Source organism: Trachymyrmex cornetzi, unplaced genomic scaffold (assembly GCF_001594075.2).
Source record: "Trachymyrmex cornetzi isolate Tcor2-1 unplaced genomic scaffold, Tcor1.1 scaffold454, whole genome shotgun sequence".
In the NCBI taxonomy this organism is placed as follows: Eukaryota; Metazoa; Arthropoda; class Insecta; order Hymenoptera; family Formicidae; genus Trachymyrmex; species Trachymyrmex cornetzi.
The window spans coordinates 1,114,754-1,134,238 of NW_017299334.1; the positions used below are offsets into that span (position 1 = coordinate 1,114,754).

Here is a 19,485-nt window from a genome sequence, read left to right on the forward strand (position 1 = left end):
CACCCCGCGCGCCCCGCTCCGCGCTCGCGTTCCCGCTAACTCGTGTCGCGTCTCGAGACCGCCGAAATCTCGCGTTCAGGACGTAACAAAGCAAAAATTTCGAATTTTGTTGTCTTTCTACTTTTTTGTCTATAACTTTTTTTTGGTCAGAGATAGGTATAGGGAATGCTTCATGGAAAAAAAAGTAGACAAAATTTCCTTTAAAATGCTGTAGTCAAAAATTTTTTTTAGGTTAAAATTGGTCCAAATATGGCCACTCGAATATAGCAATTTTTTTCGATTTTCATCCCTCTTATACTGATATTGTTTCAATTCTCATTTTGTTGGACAAATTATTATTTTACTCAATAAAAAATGTGTTTTATATCGAAATTTGTTTATTTATACATATATATATATATATATATTTATTTATTTAACAATATGTAAAGAAAAAGAGTACGTAAGGAAAGAAATAATAATTTTCTTTTTTATTACAGTGATTTATTACTTTATTATTATATCATTCAATGACGTTCTCGAACCATTTTTCGATATAATCGTCTACATCTTCATTAATGTCCTCTTCTACGATATCGGCTTCTTGCACATTTTCACAATTGATCCCCATAAATTCTTTGCAAAATATGGAGCAAGCGATGTTCAGTTTCCTGCAACCACACTTTTCATGGCAACCGGTTGTACATCCACAAGCCACTTTTTGCAGCAAAATCTGTGGCGCAGGAGATGCTTGTGCGAATCGCAATCAAGCCGAATTTCGATTTTTTCCAACCCCAGTTCAGAGGGTTTAAGTTATTTCCATGCCACTGCTGGATTTGGAAATAAGTCCTTAAACCATGCTGTTTGATGGCATCACGTGTTGGTGGTAGTTGCGCCAGAGAAAATGTTGCACTCTTCGACAAGTTGCAAAATTTCTGGAAACGACAGTTTCTTAACTGATTCTGGTTCGGCTTTGGTTCAACTTTGGTCTGGTTCAACTTTGCCCCATACAAAGAAACTTAAATGTACTCTGATGCAGAACATATTTCTTCTTCAGTTACATTGTCAGTTACATTGTCGTAAAAACGTATCCATGTGTGTTTGTAACTGTATAAAGTTTTTATTTATGAATGTCATAAATTTTTTTTTGCCGATGTTGTAAAAAGCTGATGTAGTATCGCAGCCACTAAATGCGTAAATAAATCCAAGGTACTTTTGTTGTTGAGGAAAATTAAAACTGTTTCGCCCATACAATTTTGCTGTAACTTTTCCTACACTTGGTTTAAAAAGATATACATTTTTATATTGTTCTGGCAGAAGTGATAAAAAGCAATATTAAGGTATATTTAATTACAATTTTGTTTAAAAAAAACATCATAGTTACATACATTTCTTCAAATAGTTATTTATTATCAACCAATTTATGTAAAGTAACTTTTTTATTGAGTAAAATAATAATTTGTCCAACAAAATGAGAATTGAAACAATATCAGTATAAGAGGGATGAAAATCGAAAAAAATTGCTATATTCGAGTGGTCATATTTGGATCAATTTTAACCTAAAAAAAATTTTTGACTACAGCATTTTAAAGGAAATTTTGTCTACTTTTTTTTCCATGAAGCATTCCCTATACCTATCTCTGACCAAAAAAAAGTTATAGGCAAAAAAGTAGAAAGACAACAAAATTCGAAATTTTTGCTTCTTTTTTATTTTTTGTTTCTACTTGTTTGGCATGAAAAAAATTTTTTTTAATTTTTTAAAAAACCTATTCCGATCGGAAATTTAATTATCTACAAAAAATTTCTTATAAAGTATATCGAAATTTTGCTTCGTTCGCGAGATATATTGAAAAAACTGAAAAGGGTGCTTTTTCACCCCTATCTCCGATTTCCACCCTCTAATTTCATAGCACTCCGCGGTTTTTTCTTCTTAAATGATCCATTGACCGAATCCAACAATAAAAACCCGTGAAAGTATTAGTTCCTTTTTGCCATGGTTCTTAAGACATAATCAATAGCCTATATGACGATGATGAATATTTACCGTTCGAAGAAACAAGCGAAGAGGTAGTGAAACAAAATATGTATGAACAGAAGAAATTTGCGAACAATTTAAAAATAACACTTATTACAAATAAACCAAAAATGTATTTGGGTGTTCCGAATGATGCTTTCTTTTTAATAAAATTATTGAGTCATGAAACAAGAATTACAACGGAAGAAATTTGCTTAACACTTTATAAAATTAAATTAAATGATACTTTTGCAAGACTTGGCGATGAATTTAGAGTTAATGCTAGTAATGCAAGTGCTGGTTTTCTGAGAATTCTTCTTATTATAGCACATTATTTAAAACAATTAATAGTTTGGCCTTTAAAACAGTCTTTAAAAATAAATTTACCGTTATCATTCCATGCTTGATACAGTCATGTTCAATCAATAATCGATTGTTAAGAAATTGAGATCCAAAAGCCTGGGTCTGAGGTGAATCAAAGTGTAACTTGGTCTGAATGCAAAAATACGTTAAAATACTTAATATCTATGTCAGCAGATGGTTTGATAAATTTTACATCAGAAGGATTTTGTGGAAGAACATCCGATGCTACCATCGTTGAACAGAGTCAATATTTAAATAAGCTATCAGAAAACTGTGCGGTCATGACTGATCGAGGCTTTAAGAATATTGAATATCTTCTAAGAAGGACAGGGTGTACTCTTATTCGACCGCCGAGTGTATCGAGTAATTTAAAATTAACAAAAGATGAAGTGCTAGAAACTCATCGTATCGCTAGCTTAAGAATTCACGTAGAAAGTCATCAGAAAAAGATTGAATCAAGTTCAATCAAGTCATCTGAAACATTTATCTTATATGAAAATGATATATTTTTTGAAAGCAAAAGATTTAAGAAGCTTTTAAAATTTGCGTAGTAATTAATTTGTTTAATATAATTTATACTCGTAGTTATATTATATAGATCAAATTATTTTTTTTAATTTATTTATATATCATTATATGCTTTAAATTATATTTAAATTTATTTTAAGTTTATTTTAAATTTATTTTTCAATATAAATTAAATATTCGTATATGACATGTTAAGTTTGGAAATAAAATGTTTATATCACAAAAATTTAAGTATCTCGGTAAGAAAAAAATCATAAATAAATTATAAAAAAATGCATTTTAAAAAGGAAAGATAGAGCTTGAAACTAGAATTTTAAGATTATCACTGTAATGTTTTGTTATTACATAAAATAGACAATTGATATTTTTTAAATACTTTTATTATTTTTTTATTTTTTAAATACTTTTATTATTTTCCTCCTGAATGGAACATCATTAACGCGTTACTATTACTTAAAAAGTAACAATTCGTTACTTTTTTGTAACGTTAAAGTAAAAGATTTAAAAAGTCATATTATTTAATAATCAATATTAATTGTAACAATCAATATTAAAACATGAAACTCTAAACTATGTGTTATGCGTTATGCAAAAGTTCGTGCTTTATGTATTGCTAACCCTAATAGGCCTTCTACAATAAACTACAAGTCAGAACGTCAGAAGTCTTAACCAGTCTTAAGCAATTCGTTCAAGTTGGCTATTGGTCAACTTCACCGATTATGACTTAAGATCGCTTAGAACTTCTGACTTGCGGCTTATTGTAGAAGGGCTGTAAGAATCTACAGTTTATGTTACATGTACTATAGATTTTCAGCATTGACAGTGAATTTTAGATCACAGCCATGGATCGAAAAGACATAGATAGAATAGTTCCTACAATAAGTCAAATTTATATAAATAGTCAAATTTATGTTAGTGGCACTGATTTTGTTATCTGTAAGTTGGTTACTACTACAAAGACTATAGATGATATACAGAAAATATAACACATCAAATACATATAGCTGAGTTCAATTAAATGAACATAGTATGGTATTAATTAGAAGTAACATCCCACACAGCAAAAATTTCCGAAATACATCAGACAGATATCCTAAAGATATCACATATCCCAAATATATCTTTAAGATATCTCTAAGATATAATTTTAATACATTTGCTGTGTGGGATTTTTTAACAAGCCTCGTGTAAATATGTTATACTACCAGGCTAGATAATGAGGAAAACATGGAGGATAACATCAAATTACGTGATTTTTTGCAATTTGCTTATAACTCGCGATTGTGTTAGCTATTGCAACTCATTTGAAACTTGCGGTTGGCTATTACATATGGCGGATTTTAGCAACCAATCAAAAGTTGCAACCACGTTGTCTAACTCTAAGACTGCGTTCGGAAACACCACCTGAGTGAGTATTGTTTTATCCTTGTTGTTTACTCATTAGGCCTGTTCTTTTTGGCTGAACTTTTGCACCAGTTCATCTTTCTTCCTCTTCTTTCCTTCCGGATAGAAAAGGAAAAACGATGAACTGGTGCAAAAGTTCAGCCAAAAAGAACAGGCCTATTGTTAAACAAGGATGAGATGATACACGGAGACACCCGAGTGATGTTTCCGAACGCAGTCTTATTATAGAAACACTGACAGAAAAGATTGTGGAGACCTCTGTTGGAATTTAATGAGAAATGAATTTTATATCAAACTCTGTACATGTATCAAACTCTTTATATCAAACTCTATATGTATCAAACTTTTTCGCACGAAAGAATGTTACAAAAAAACTTTTAAATGATTTCTCTGATTCAGAAATTAGCCATAGAGGTATTTTGTTCATAGAGATTTTTTTATCAAAGACATATTATTTATATGAATTGAAACAGATTAATTGAAAACTTTTTTTTCATATAAATCATTTGGGATTTTTTTATTTAATATTATTAACTTGCTAATAAACGACTATAGATTCAATTGAATAAGACGCAAATGTATGAATGATAAAATGACGATTTTTTAAATTTTGAACAGGTATTTTTTTTAAGTTTTTTTTAGCCGCCATAAAAGATTCTTCTTAGTACTCCTCTTACTAGAATAGTTTATATATTTATGTACAATTTAATATTCTCAAAGACAATTTTGTATTAACATTGTGTTGATGCGAAAATATTTAACAAACAATATTGGTTGCGTTCAGCAGAGAAAGGAGATTTGCAACTGTTGTAAAATTCTTCAATATGGTTGGTTCATACATTTAAATCTGTAAGGAATCAAAAGCAATGTATTGAAGAATTTTAAGCAACAGTTGCAAAGCTGCTTTCTTTGCTGAACGCAGCCATTAATGATACATTCTTTCGTTTAAATTATACATCAAAATATCGATCTATAATTCAAATGAAACAATAAAGTAAAAATAAACAATAATAACTAAAAACAGAGAGAGATTCTCAATCTTTATAAAAAAAAACCAACAAATAACAAGAATAATGAGAGTTAGCGTGACTAATAAGCACAAATTTCGTAAAAATGATTATAGACTTTTATGATTTATTTTACGATTATGATTGACATTTTTTATATTTAGATTGAACGTTTCAACTTTCTTTGGGATCTTCTCAACATTGCAGATACAAATCTTTTTATATTTATTTGTATCTGCCTTACTGAGGAAGACTCAAAAGAGAGTTGAAATGTTCAATCTATACAAAGAAGACGTATAAATCTAAAAAGTAATCTTTTTTAATCTACAAATTTTGCGCTTGTTAGCCGCGCTGACTCTCATTAGCCTTGTTTGTCGGTTTTTTTGTATTTTTAAACAATAGACATGACAAAAATGATTAATTTCTGTTTCTTAAACAAAACTTATATATAAACATAAAATAATTTATAAAATAATTTATAAAATATAATACAAAGAAAATTTTTATAAATTATAATTTACCAAGATGGTTTTTTGATTAATTTAGGTCTTGAATCTGCAAAATCAAATATAGAATAAGAGAATAATTCTCGGTTATATTAAATGTATTTAAGAAAAGTGGGAGATACGCATGGAAAAATTGGGTATGGTACAACCGTAGGATTCAATTAAAACAATAACAAATACATATATTTCTCGAAATGTGATACAATAGAGGTTTTCTTGTGTTTGTGGTCATATCTAATTTTTCTCATATTTTTCATGTTTTTTATTTAAGTGGATCGGACGATTATTTAACGAAGACGCGGCGGTGTCCTCTATCTCATTTTCTTACCGTTCTATTTGGAGCAAAGCCGGCGGCCGCGTCTGTCTCTCGCGCTGCTATATAACTCTCTACTATTTTATTTATTACTATTTTTATTTATCGAATTACGATGTATGTCAATCATGCTAACGCGCTTCTTATAGGCCAATAACTTGTGCCGAGATCCACGTCATATCGCACACCCCGCATCATTAATAGCACTGAAAAAATAATCGAGAAAAAGATTAATTAATTCAATTTCACGAATACAATCGACTTTCAATGGTTGAAAACATTCTCGACGACTCGAAGTCATTTTCAAAATTTAAAACTCGTGTTGCGAATAAACGGTACGTCTGATAAAAGATCGTTTTTCTTGTCTAAAATCCATAAAATTTTGTATTGCTTTTAACGACGACGAGTGTACGTGACAAGCAGAACACATACGATCTGATATTGGCTCGTGTTAAACTTGAAATAGATATCGTAGATAACTGAAAAACTTCCTTGCAGCCTACGTTATACGCTTTAAAGAATAACGTGAGAAACTTCGTATACAATCAAACGCGAAATTCTGTTTTCCGTTACTTACGCTTTTTCGCACGCAAATTACCACGCTACTCTCTTCCGTTTAATTCATTGCGTCGGAATAACAATAAGCCATGCAGTAGCTATTTCATCAGATAATGTACGATATGATTTATTGTTGAAAAATAAAATTTTGTGCCGCTATTAAAATTATATTGCGATACTATCGGGCGAAGACGTTCGTTAAATCTACCGACGCAAGATATTGATTTAATAATTCATCGCGCGGAACTCTTCGTCATTTATGTAGCATTTTTCTGTTAGAGTGTAATCGTGAAGAATTGTAATCGGACGATTTCGCACGACTTTTGGAAAATCACTTGAATAATTATAAAGCACTGAATAATCGGATCACTGCACTCGCGCGTGAACATATCATAGCGGTCTGTTGGCAACAAAAATCCTACGATTCCGACAGAATTATAATTACGTATTTAATTTTATTTGTATTATATAAAAAACGCGTATGAAAAATAATTAACACAGTAAATAACAGTAAAATCCTCGAAAAATTTGAAGAATGTCGCGAGGCTAAAATTATATTTTCGCGCGCGGTCGACGAAGTTGTCCTGTGATATTAAAGCGGATTTGCTGTTGATTAAACGCAAAGTTGAATTCCGTTATACATCGAATTACATCGATTCTCTTATCCTCTCAGCCGATAAAATGATGTACATACAGAACGATGTTTCGCGTTTGCGCATCGAGTGTCTCTCTCGTACATTTGAAAGAAAAACCAGACTATTACGTATCGTTGGTACATAAATCTTGAACGAAAGTAAGAGCTTCACCCTCTCTGGCGTTTATAATTATTTTAAAAATCATCAATCATGGCGATTGGGTTACAAATCTCGCTCGTCGTTCTGATTTACTCTTCCACGTTGCTGAAAACGCACGATACATCGGTCACTATTATTGTCACTAAATTTTGCAACGAGCAGGAATCGCTCTCATTCAGGTGTCGTTCAATCTCGCGTTGATCTGTACAATATAGATTCTCTTTCTGTAGCTATAAATTTTATAGCTATTTCGTAAAAAGCGCATATCTTCTCATCGGTTCCACTTTCGCTCTCTCGTTCGCCATCACCGATTCTCACGATGATGGAAAAATAAACATCTAAAAACTTAAAAAGAAGAGGGGAGGATAAGGGCCAGTGCACGCGAGCCTGTGCAGCTAGCTTACATTTAAGCACGATGGTCGTCTCTTCGTGTCGTGTACAATGTAATATTTTTTTACTTTTACGACAACGCCTACGATTAGCCCCGACAATGCACGCGCCCATCTGTACTGGGAGGCTACGCGATCCGATCGTCGGACACGGTTCGTTTCGTATCGTTTCGTTTGTCTCAAATTCCGCGTTGATAAACCCCGTCAAAGACACAGCGTTCGTAACCGTCGCTCGTCAGAATGACACAATGCGTCTTAAAATATATTTTACAAGAGGGTGTCCTGTACAAAAGTTTGTTCGCTACGCAACAAATGATATCTCGGGATGGGCTCGTCCATCGTTCATGCCCCGAACCGCCGACGTTTGGCCAGCGGGCGATATTACGAAAGAAGAAAAGGGATAGAGTCGCGTCGCGACGCCTTTCGCGCACTCCAAGTGCACTCCTCGCGTGGCCGGATTCATTCACTATTCGCTAAAAGAGAGATAGAGATAGATAGATAGATAGAAGAGAGAAAGAGAGAGAAAAGAAACGATGAAAACGAAACACGTACATCATCTATCTTACGATTAAAACAACTAGAATCACTTGTGTACCATCACCACGTGGGATACGCTACAGTAATTAACGCATTCTCGGAGAACCAGGATTAATTAATCCGTGCGCAGAAAAGCGTCGTGTTCTCCCAACCATTGCTCGCCTCCGCTCCATGTCGACCTAACAATATAGCTCTTTACGTGTGGCAGTGCTCAGCGCCGACGAGATTCGTCTTTTCTTTGCCGAAGAAGTATGATTTCATTTTTTACTTTTACATCTTATAGCTTATTCTGGTAACAATTCAATCCCATATTGTATATGGCTCGCTGTGTAAATCTAGAAGACTCGAATGCTGGGAAAATTATCGTGTCTCGTCGTGCGCTGCATGCGCAGATTTATTACGTGTAACGAACGCATCTCCTTCCTCAAACGCATAATCAACGTGTACCGTGTGTGTATTTATATATATAATATATATAATATATTCTTTTTTTTTTTACTTCAAATATACATATATATATACGAATATACATATATATTAATATGTTTTATGTATGTATATATATATATATATTCATATATATACATAACGCGCACGCACGTATGTGTGTATGTGTGTATATAATCTAACTATACATATAACTATTTACAAGTGGAGTTTTCTAGAGCAGGACAAGGAGCGAGGACTCAATAAGAATTTTATCCGAGAGCAAGAGAAGGAGAGAAAGAGAATGATAGAGAATAGAGGATCTTCGGAGATTTCTGAGGAAGTTGGTTGGTTGTCGGCTTTTGGGCGGCGGCAGTCGGTTCGGGAGTTGGTACTCGTCAACATGCTCCGCATCCCCTTCGCTTCCTCCGCGGAGGCGAAGGCTGCTATGTGCTGCGACTATAAGCGAGGAAGTAGTAGCTGAGGGATGTGATGTCCACCCTCGTGTTCGCGTCTCTTCTCTCTCTCTTTGCGTGTCGCTCGAACTGGTGCATGGCCGACGACGGGGTGTTAGACGTCCGTGTATTTGCTCAGTTTATCGCGTAGCAACATGTTCTCATTTTTTAACCGGTCCAGCTCCTGCCGCAGACCCATATTCTGCAAATCAAGTGAAAAAGTAAAGATTCGATTCTTCCCTTTTATTTTGATTAAATAAATCTGCTTGAAATTCGCGGGGTCAGGCGTGGCAAATTGCACATGCATAATAAGTGAAGATGTTTTCGCGCGCGCGCGCGCGAACATTAATTCTATTCTCTTCTATTTTTCTAAATTCCACTGTGCTTGACCGCGCGAATTTCGAACAGTTCAATTAGCTACTTTAAACTTTAAACCGACTTTAAACTCTTAAAATATTACTGTGGTCTTAAAACTTTGGTATTAGATTTTTCATCTCGAAATGATCTCATGAATCTATCATTAACAGTTGCCACGGTCTGGATCATTCTGTATATCTTCAAATGTCTTCGATAATGTCTTTAAATTATGAATTATATAACTGTATTGATAGGTGCAGTTTACGTAGCGGTTTCAAATTTCTAGCCGTGAGAAAATTTACCTCTTTCTCGAGGAAGCCGGCCCTGAGTGCTATCTGGTTCTCCTTCATGCGACGCGCGTCTCGCGATCGTTTCGCTGCCATGTTGTTCTTCCTACGACGCGCCCAGTATTTGTCATCCTTCAAGTCATCCGGAACGAACTGCGGCCGCAAACGGAAGAGAAAGAAAAAGCATAAGAACATTAGAACGCTTGTATTAACTTACGCGAAAAACACGTAGCTCGATGAGAATTCAATTACAATCATTACGGTAGCTGACAAATTTGGAAGCCCAAACAGCAATGTAATTACACAAATAAATTAAGACTCACCTGCTTCCGCGATTTCTTGATCATAGGTTGGGGTTTGAGTTCCTCGTCAGAGAAGGCCCGGGTACGTGGATCGAAGTCTCGCCCCGATGAGGCCATCGAGAGCGCTACAAGAGACAAGCCATATTGTATTCGTGACGAGTCCTCGGAATCTGTTGCGCGGAAGGGGAACAATCGACAATGTCGACGTTAGTCTAGTTTACTATCATATACTCGACAAGCTCGACGTTATCGCAATACAGATTCTGAGATAGCGTATATTTTTTATCTTCTCTTTTTCTTGTGGTCCAAATGCGGCTACTATTATTTACGTCAGAATGCTGCTTCTTTATACCTTTCTTTCATCACGTTTTTAGCCCGTTTACTTTCAGTAAAACTTTCCATTTATGACTTTCTATTGGATTTCTCTCTCGTCCTTCATGCTCCTGTACTTTATTTTTCTTAATTTCTCAATATTCCGTCTTTGTACTTTATCGAGTATTCTTCGTTTTCTACAAAATATTCAGTACTGATATTTGTAGACACTATTAAAGATCTGAAATCTTTATCCTTTTGTGTGAAGTCGTGTGAAACACTTCTCAGGATCTCGATATCACGAACGACGGCTACGACGAGGGATAAAAGTGAAAGAGCGAGAAGGTTGTATTTTACTCACTGGAATCCGCGGGAGAGGGTGGGTTCAGGGTGTCCGGCGAGCAGCATTCGCTCGGCGATGGTGATCTCTCGCGCTTGGTAACTGGTTCCAAGTGGAGACCCGCTGGTCCCTGATGCCCGGCGGCCTCGGTGTTGTTGATTTTATGAAGCTGGCTACCTTGCATGGCACCCTGTCCACCACCAGCCACACCGTCGACGGGGATGCCATTTTCGGAAAGAAACTCATCGAGATCGACATACTATCAACAGAGATCTGAGGTGTTATTTCCGAGATGGTTTCTCGGAACTTTGTCAAGTTGGAGCAGGGTCTAGCTTATGCTTAGGTAAACTAGGCGGATGTCTATAGAATCCTCATTTTAATGGGTTTAATAAATACATGAAAAGAACGGATCCAAAATTTTGAATACAGATCTGAAAATAATTTTAAACCACGAAAATAATTTGGTTGGAAACTCAAGCTGGTTGCTCGAATATTAACATTTTTTTACAACATTATTTATCATTTTTTAGTTTCTAAAATAATTATTTTGATTGGTCAAACAAAATTATTTTCAGATCCGCATCCATTATAGATTTTTCAGCAAAATCGTTCTTTTGGCGTAATAATAATATAATCATTATATATAAATAATGATACACATAAACATTTTGTATCAATATAATTAATAATAAGTCAGAATATAAATACCTACATTTAATCTAGAATTGAATTGCTATCTATATTAAGGTACGTAATCGGTTAATATTTTGTCAATATGTACAAATTCTCCAAAGATAAGTCCCGCGAAGCCATCGTGATATTAGCATAAATGTGAAAGCTATCCACACTCTACATGCCGTTAATTTTGAAAAGGCATATAAAACTACTTTGAAACGGAACTTTTAAATGCAACGAAGGAATACGCTTTCGTAGAAAAATTCTTCTATCGTATTTCTATTTCATTTCGCACTTTATAATTTTGCTCTGTTTTTTTATTGAGATTCAAGTGGCATATCGCGATGGAAGGAACGCAAGTGGTGAAAGTTGGCGAAAGGTTTACGTAGAGTTTTATATGTTTTTCCAAAAATTACATATCACTTACACAATTTATTCATACTTCACAGAAATATTTTAATTATTAATTATCATACACGTATCCATATATAGCAACTGTATAAATTAAGACGGTGAATTATTTACGTAATATTAAACGCGATTGAGTATTGCTTTCTTTAGAAAATAGACAAGTTTCCTGGACAAGTATTCTATAAAAGACTATCTAAAAAGATATACTTTTTTGATAAATTATTCAGATAGTTTGGTTAAAAATAATAATGGAGATAGAAAAGAATAGCCGAAACTTCCTCGATTCCGCCGAGGCAGAACGGAGAAAGCGACCGCTATCGTCGCGATTGCATAGCGGTTTAATATTCGGCTTCCCGGTTTCTCGAGTCAGGAAGGCGAATTATAATAGAGCAAGTGTTACAATGGTCTACTACATTGATTTTTCATTCAATTACATAGCGTGCGTATATAGCAATTTCCGGGATGTACAATATATGTATTTTACAGAATACATTTCTCCAAAATCAATGCTATTCTAAGAGAAGATGCATATACAAATGATTTTAAAGAAAATGTAAGAGACAACAATATGCCTCATTATTACGATAAGTAATGGACAGAAAATCATATAAAGATAGCGCGTCAACGAATAAAGATAACTCAAAAATAAAGGCAAAACGTATGACACACGATTAGTTTTAGCTTCCGATTTTATTTTGTAGAATTTTGGGATTAAATTCAGAGCCAAATTATAGGCTTACCGTATCGCGCCTTTATACATACATGGTTTAATACCTTCAGGTCGGCATCGTAAGGCAAAGTTTTGTCCCAGAGATTGGGCCCGAGAAAGGCGGCCTGCGCTTCCACGTTGCCCCAAAGTTCACCGTCGGCATCCTTCTTTTCCTCTGGCCCATCTTTACCTTGTTTCCCTGTAAATTCAATTTTATTTATTTAGATAACGACACTTGTAATTTTTAATTATGGTTTTTAAAGCGATAATTAATTTTGTACCAATAATATCAGTAATATCGTATTAGGTACAAGGTCTGCTGTTACATTGCGAGAAATTCCTTTTTGCGAATTGTTCATATATTGAAATGACGCGAATTTACGACCGTTAAAAATAATCTTTCTTAACAATAATCTCGGACAGGAATACTACAAGTGCTATTGTCATGCAATCTATACACTCATTCGCTTTTGTACAATGCATTTTTCTTTTCCAAAACTTCTGGTATAGAACACATTCTCTTATCATGGCAGAGTCATTGTATAATGTATGACAATTTGCAATTTTACACATCTTCCGCTTTTCTTTAGTACTTTTTCGTACTCCTTAGACTTCATAAATTTATGCTAAAATATTATTGACGTAAGAAATATACACGAGTATACATTTAAATATATAAAAAGACTTAAAATGTAACGAGAATTTTTACAAGCTTTTTATATTTTATTTCTGTATGGTGTTATACATTATTCAACTAATGACGTCAAATTTTTCATTATCATCGTTTATAATTCTCACGTGAAAAAAAAGGGAGAACAATAATATGAAGTACACAAAAAATATACCGCATTTTAATAAATATTTGTTTGAATTGTTCTAAGTTAATATTAAATGTTTAAATATTAAATGTTAAACATATTTATTACAAAATTTTGATATGATTTAAATCTTATTTTTTATTGAGTAAATATTTATTTGTTGTAAGTAAATGTTAACTTAGTACTATTCAAAAAAGTATATATTAAGATTTAGTAAATTTTTTTCAGTGTAGTTTGGAAATACTCATTCAAAAATAGTAAACGAATCACATAAAAACATTGTTTTTTCTATCCCGTCATTTTTCATTTCTCTCTTCATATTTATACAATGTTATTTTTTAAATATAATATATTATAAACACTCATCAATTATTAATTGTAAATGGCATCAATTAATATGCAGCCACAAAATTGGTCGCGTAGAAATATGCATATTTTTGATTGAACAGATTATCGCGTAAGCATGTGCATCCTTTCTCCATGCTTTTGCATTATCAGATTTGACAAAATTGTTCAGCTATTTAGGTTCGTGTTTCTACTTCGATAGTCGTCGAGTCTGGGGAGTGTCGGGTCGACTGTCAAGGCTATGAGAACATGCCTTGTCATGCAACGATGTTGGTTACTCGTTGTTGGTTATTAAGATATCAGATAGAAATAAAGATGATTATGATAATGATGATGATTGATGATGATGACGATAATGATAAAAATATAAATTATATTTATGATGGTGACTAATGGTAATGATCATGATAGCAACGACAATGATATAGGATCATAATGATTAGCAACAATGTTTGATAGCAAATGTATTAAACAATGCAAAAATAAGCGAAGTATATAAAGCAATGAAATTTAGACTTTGGATTGCAACTACTAAATTGTCTCGGATAGCTTCCTTTAAGAATACGTTTGGCATATTTTTCAAGTCTTATAGCGTGTAAAATGTTACACCAAGGGCAACATAACTCTATTCGACGGTATGCTAATTTCGTCACTTCTCTACTTTTTTTCACTTCGGTTTACAGAATATCGGCTTGGCAGTCCACTCTCGCGCGAACGGTTTGTCGAGGTTTGCGGTTTCTGATGTGCCAACGCGTTCTATTCAACTATTGTTGCAGTCGTGCCTGTAAATTCAAGGCTGTACTCACAATACCGCGTCCTGTCTCGACAAGTGTATTGAATATACATTTACGCATAATCGCGGAATATTATAGAATATTATACGATCGGACTCTCTCTCAAAGAAGCTAGCAAGATTTTTTGGTAGCGACATAACGCACGTGAATATCACGGATTATTGCGACTAAAAAATGTTAATAATACATGCGCGTATAGCACAATAAAACGAATGCAGAAAAATTTTAATAACATCCGTGTTTAGTACAATAAAACGAATGCAGAAGGTATTCAATCGATTACCGGTTAGCTAAAAATAATCGGCGTCTAAGTAGCGCCGATTAAAGGAGCGGAAAGTGAGATCGCGATCGAACCGCGCCCGCAGCATCGCCTTAGGCGCTCCCGGCCAGGATTTCTCTATGGCATACGATGGCTAAACAACTAAACAACAGCAGCCCGTAATTTGGTTCAAGGCTGCTCGTCGGCCGGCCGGCTAACTCTGCGGAACTAATCTCGTGTTGCGAGGCGGTATTACCATCGGTATCGCGCCGAGAGAACGGCCGGGGAGCAGAGAGTCTCGTTTGGGTACGATGTAATCGGGCCGGGGGACACGGGGGATCTTCCTGATTTTATCCATTCATTCACCGAGGACTGCATTTCCGTACCCCCGCGTCTCTATCTCTCTTGCATTCGTCGCGTCCTCGTTTGTCCCCCGTTTATTTACAATAGCCGGCCTTTGGAGATAGCCACTACTATACTCGCGGTACCGGAAACGTGTAATTTCAACGCGAACTCGACACAAATAGAATTCATACTTTTTATTTTTTAATTTATTTAATTCTTATATGTGAGCAATTTTTCTGGACGAATAAGATCCGTAGTAATTAATAATTAATTAATAGCTTTTCAATGAGACTTATTTGATTATTTAAACTTGATTTATTATTATCTTTCTTTTTGTATGTAATTCCGTATTAATTAAATTCAATGAGTGTAGTTTCTGGATTTGAGAGACCGTATTTGTCTAGGTAAGAATTAATAGCGATTTATATATTGGCGCTCTATATTGTCAGGATAACAATAAAAGATATTAAAAAATGTTAAATAAAATCAACATTATTTAATTCCAGATAATTTTGATTGCATACAAAATTATTATTGTTATATAAATTATAAAATAAACGTAATTTAAAACAGCCTGTAAGAGTTTTGTTGACGTTACTAACCAAATGCGCAAATATGCAATATATATGGACTAGTTTTCAGGTGCATTTTGTTAATTGCACCAATAGATAAAAGTCGTGAAGATAACGAAGTTAATTACAGTGGACGTAAATAAGCGCGTATCGCAGAAATGTGTTCCACTTTTTAACGGAACTATGGCTGAACTATTATTTATGTCGAAGAGTAACTGCAAAATATTTTTAACACGTTATCAGGCGCGAAATGCCTACCTTAGAAAACGAGTCCGGTTGCGTTAATTGGAATTCTGGTTGAAAATAGACAAAATTGAATTTTCTAGTTGAATCTATTATAATTTCAGTTAAGATAACGAAAATTCTGATTGACCATCTTCTCATTTATTCATTTCCAACTAAAAATTTTTCTTAGTGTATTTATCGATATTTTAATATACAATGCATAAATAAAATTAAATTAAATCCTAGAAATTGATATAAAAAATACACAATTCTTTAAGAGAGGTTTTTCAATGTCGAAGACGACATCAAAAATGAATTCTACCACATTTCTCGTGGTGGATCTCTTAGTAATTTGCGAAAATGATAGATCGGCTAATAAATCGTTGAGATTTAAACGCTGTTTAAATGCTGAAAACAATAAACTCGCTATGACGAACGCAGGACCTACGTTACAGCACTTCGTTGTTTAGATAGTTGCCTTGGCAGCGTGCTCTTAAGATTACACTTAGGTGACAAAACCACAGACATCATCGCTACAGTGTACCGCACATTCATACCTGTCGACGCGAATTTATGGATCTTCGCGATCGCAAATATGTATTACGTCATCGTTTACAACTGGAAATCTCAATTTCATCTCTCGACATTTTTTTTAAAGTTTCTATATTTTTTTAACAATTTCTCACGTTAAAAAATTGATAAAATACTTGTAGAAACGCGTGCCAAAGGTATATTCGATTGAACTCTGAAATCCGCCTTTATTCTTTTTCCCAAAGTGACCGCTCCAATACTGCTAGTCATTTATATAATCGACGACACGCGAACGGTCTAGGCAGGTGAACACGCGAGGATGCCCCATGAATGCGTTTTTGGCACAACTCCCGCCGTCCTTCTCGAAACTCTCGATAATAACTGTAACCGACATCTAAATGCACGTCTCCGAAGAGCCAATTCATTTCACCTGCTCCATAAACAATAGCTGTTCTCAAACGCTTCAGAAAGTCAAGCTATGTTATATTGTGGATATTCTTTGATCTGTCACTTTAGAGTTGTAAACTTTCAGTTAAAACGTGTGTAGTTGTATACGAAACTAGAAATGTCGCTTATTCTGCGAGTGCAATTTTTCTCAATCACAATGGGCGCACAGTACGCCGTCGATAAACCTTCCTCGATCAATCGAATCTACGATACACAATGCTCGTGGGATAGGCCACCCGTCCGAAATAACCATCTACCAAGGCCGCAGGAAACCTTCTCCAAACAAATGCGATTGTTTAGCTGCTACTGCTACCGCGACTCCATCGTTGCGATCTATTTCCGTGATTGAGATCGCGAGATCACCATAATATTCGTTTATAACACTGTAAAGCTATAATGTATTTCGGTAAAGCTACTCAAACTTAGATGTTAAGCTATCGAGAAGCTCCGACATAATTTTCCTTACAATTAGAAATATTATTATTAAGTTTTTAAAGTATAAATTTGTTCTGCGTATACAGAAAAAAGTCTGATAGTACACTGAAAAAAGGATTGGCTGCTGTAGCAAATTAGATGGTAAAATATAGTATAGTATTTTTAATTGGCTGCTGCAACCAAAAATTGGCTGTTAGATCCAATTAAAAATGCTATGCAATATTTTATCATCTAATTTGCTGCAGCAGCCAATCCTTTTTTTCAGTGTAATAATCAAAACTAAATAATAAGTACTGAAGCTTTGGTGATATATTTTCAGTCAAATGTTTGGATAATATAACCAAACCAACAAAACTCTAATTTTAATTTTCTAAATATTTTTTGTTATGAAATAGTTGGTTATTATTATTACAATGAAAGAAAATATTAGCTGCTACAGCAAATTAGATGATCAAATATGCATTTTTAATTGGCTGCAGCAGCCAATTTTTGATTGCAGCCGCCAATTTTTGGTTGCGTTAACCTATCCGCAATGTTAGGATTTCGATAGGCTAACGCAACAAAAAATTGGTGACATTTTTTGCAACCAATTAAAAATACTATGCCATATTCAGTCAATCTTGTCTTCCAGTGTGTTTGGTTATATTTACTACATGGAAAAAACGATTTTGCTGAAGTATTTAAAAATTCAGATACAGATCTGAAAATAACTTTGGAGCATTAAAATAATCCTTACCCTGTACAATTTGGTGCCTGATCCATACCATCAAGGGTTACTAGAATCTTTTCGTTTTTTTCACCTCTTCAAAATAATTTTAAAAATCTCTAAAAATTCACCAACATATTTTCAACTTTCTAGAATAAATATTGACTCTTTATTTTGGAAAATAATAAAATGTAGTATAATTTATAATTACCGAAAGACTCAAAGAAACTTGCACGAACAGGAATCTTTGTCACTAGTTACCCATATTGGTACGATAATGGTTAATTATGTAAAAAAACTTAAGCATGTGTGATGAGCAATGCTACAAAAAGTTTTAATATTTCAGCAATCAATTTGAGTGTCCTAATTATTTTGATAGTTCAACAAAATTCAGATGTATCTAACTAAATTTTTATATACTTCATCAATATTGTTCTTTTCGTGAATATTGCACCAATTATGTTAAACAAAATACATTTGGCAGCTATTAACTGACTTCTTTTCAATAATAAGATAGAGAAAAAGAATATTGGATTTTTAGTAAAATCACTATCTTCGAAGAAGTAATTCATAACCGAACGAAGTTTCAATATAAAAATTGTACAAGAACAAAAATTTTAACATAAATTATATGCTTTACCCGATAATTTTATTATTTCACGATTCCGTGAAAGAAAACATCAGAGAGATTCTAAATTCAATCGGAGCAACGTGAAATAATCACGATAGACATTCAACGAGCAGGATGTCAAGTTCTGAAACAGCACTTTCTTGTGGTTGGCTATACCTGGAAGGGAAAATCAAGAGGCAATATAACGCGGAGCGCGATAGATGAGAAGAACTTGACTTACGGTCTGTAAATCTCGTGCCGTTGTCAGTTCTCCGATGATTTGTGCGTGCGGTAAGCCACCATCGTCCCTTCTGACGTACGGCCCGTAACCAGCATTAACTTAGATTCTATTAGAGACGCAAAAGTACCTCGCAATTGCCGAGTACACCCGGTACGTAGCGGCGTTACGATCGCACGATGAAAATTGCACGGATGAAAACTCAAGTCGTGGTACCTCGTTATTGCATAACTCACGCGTCGTTCTTCCGCCTAACTCTTCTTTCACCTTCCATGCATCACCGAAGAATACAACGTATAATCCAAGCTTTATTAAATTTAGGTGACTTCTCGAGACATTAATCCGCGGCGTCATACTCGCATTAGTATGTAATAAGTTCTCTCGGAGTGCCGGAAATATCGCTTCTATTTTCCCAAAACACTTTCTCTTTACGAGCACGCTCTAATTAGCTTCGGTCTTCTTTAATTATAAGCGCGCACTGGCGCTCATGATGA

The 19,485-nt window shown here is 34.3% G+C and overlaps 1 protein-coding gene across 3 annotated transcripts in view; it reads right to left on the reverse strand.

Moving 5' to 3' along the window:
* Nucleotides 1-8,968: 8,968 nt before the first annotated feature.
* LOC108764845 (PAR-domain protein 1) overlaps nucleotides 8,969-19,485 on the reverse strand; it is a 91,859-nt gene continuing 81,342 nt past the window's right edge. For 2 of the 3 annotated variants that reach the window (XM_018513243.1, XM_018513241.1), the window contains 5 exons: nucleotides 12,720-12,865; nucleotides 10,893-11,130; nucleotides 10,241-10,344; nucleotides 9,933-10,070; nucleotides 8,969-9,475 (listed from right to left, as the gene is read on the reverse strand). In XM_018513243.1, coding sequence (XP_018368745.1) covers nucleotides 9,389-9,475; nucleotides 9,933-10,070; nucleotides 10,241-10,344; nucleotides 10,893-11,130; nucleotides 12,720-12,865 — 713 coding nt within the window. In that variant the 3' untranslated portion in view covers nucleotides 8,969-9,388. The remainder of the gene's footprint in view (nucleotides 9,476-9,932; nucleotides 10,071-10,240; nucleotides 10,345-10,892; nucleotides 11,131-12,719; nucleotides 12,866-19,485) is intronic. The other variant, XM_018513242.1, reaches the window with a different exon arrangement.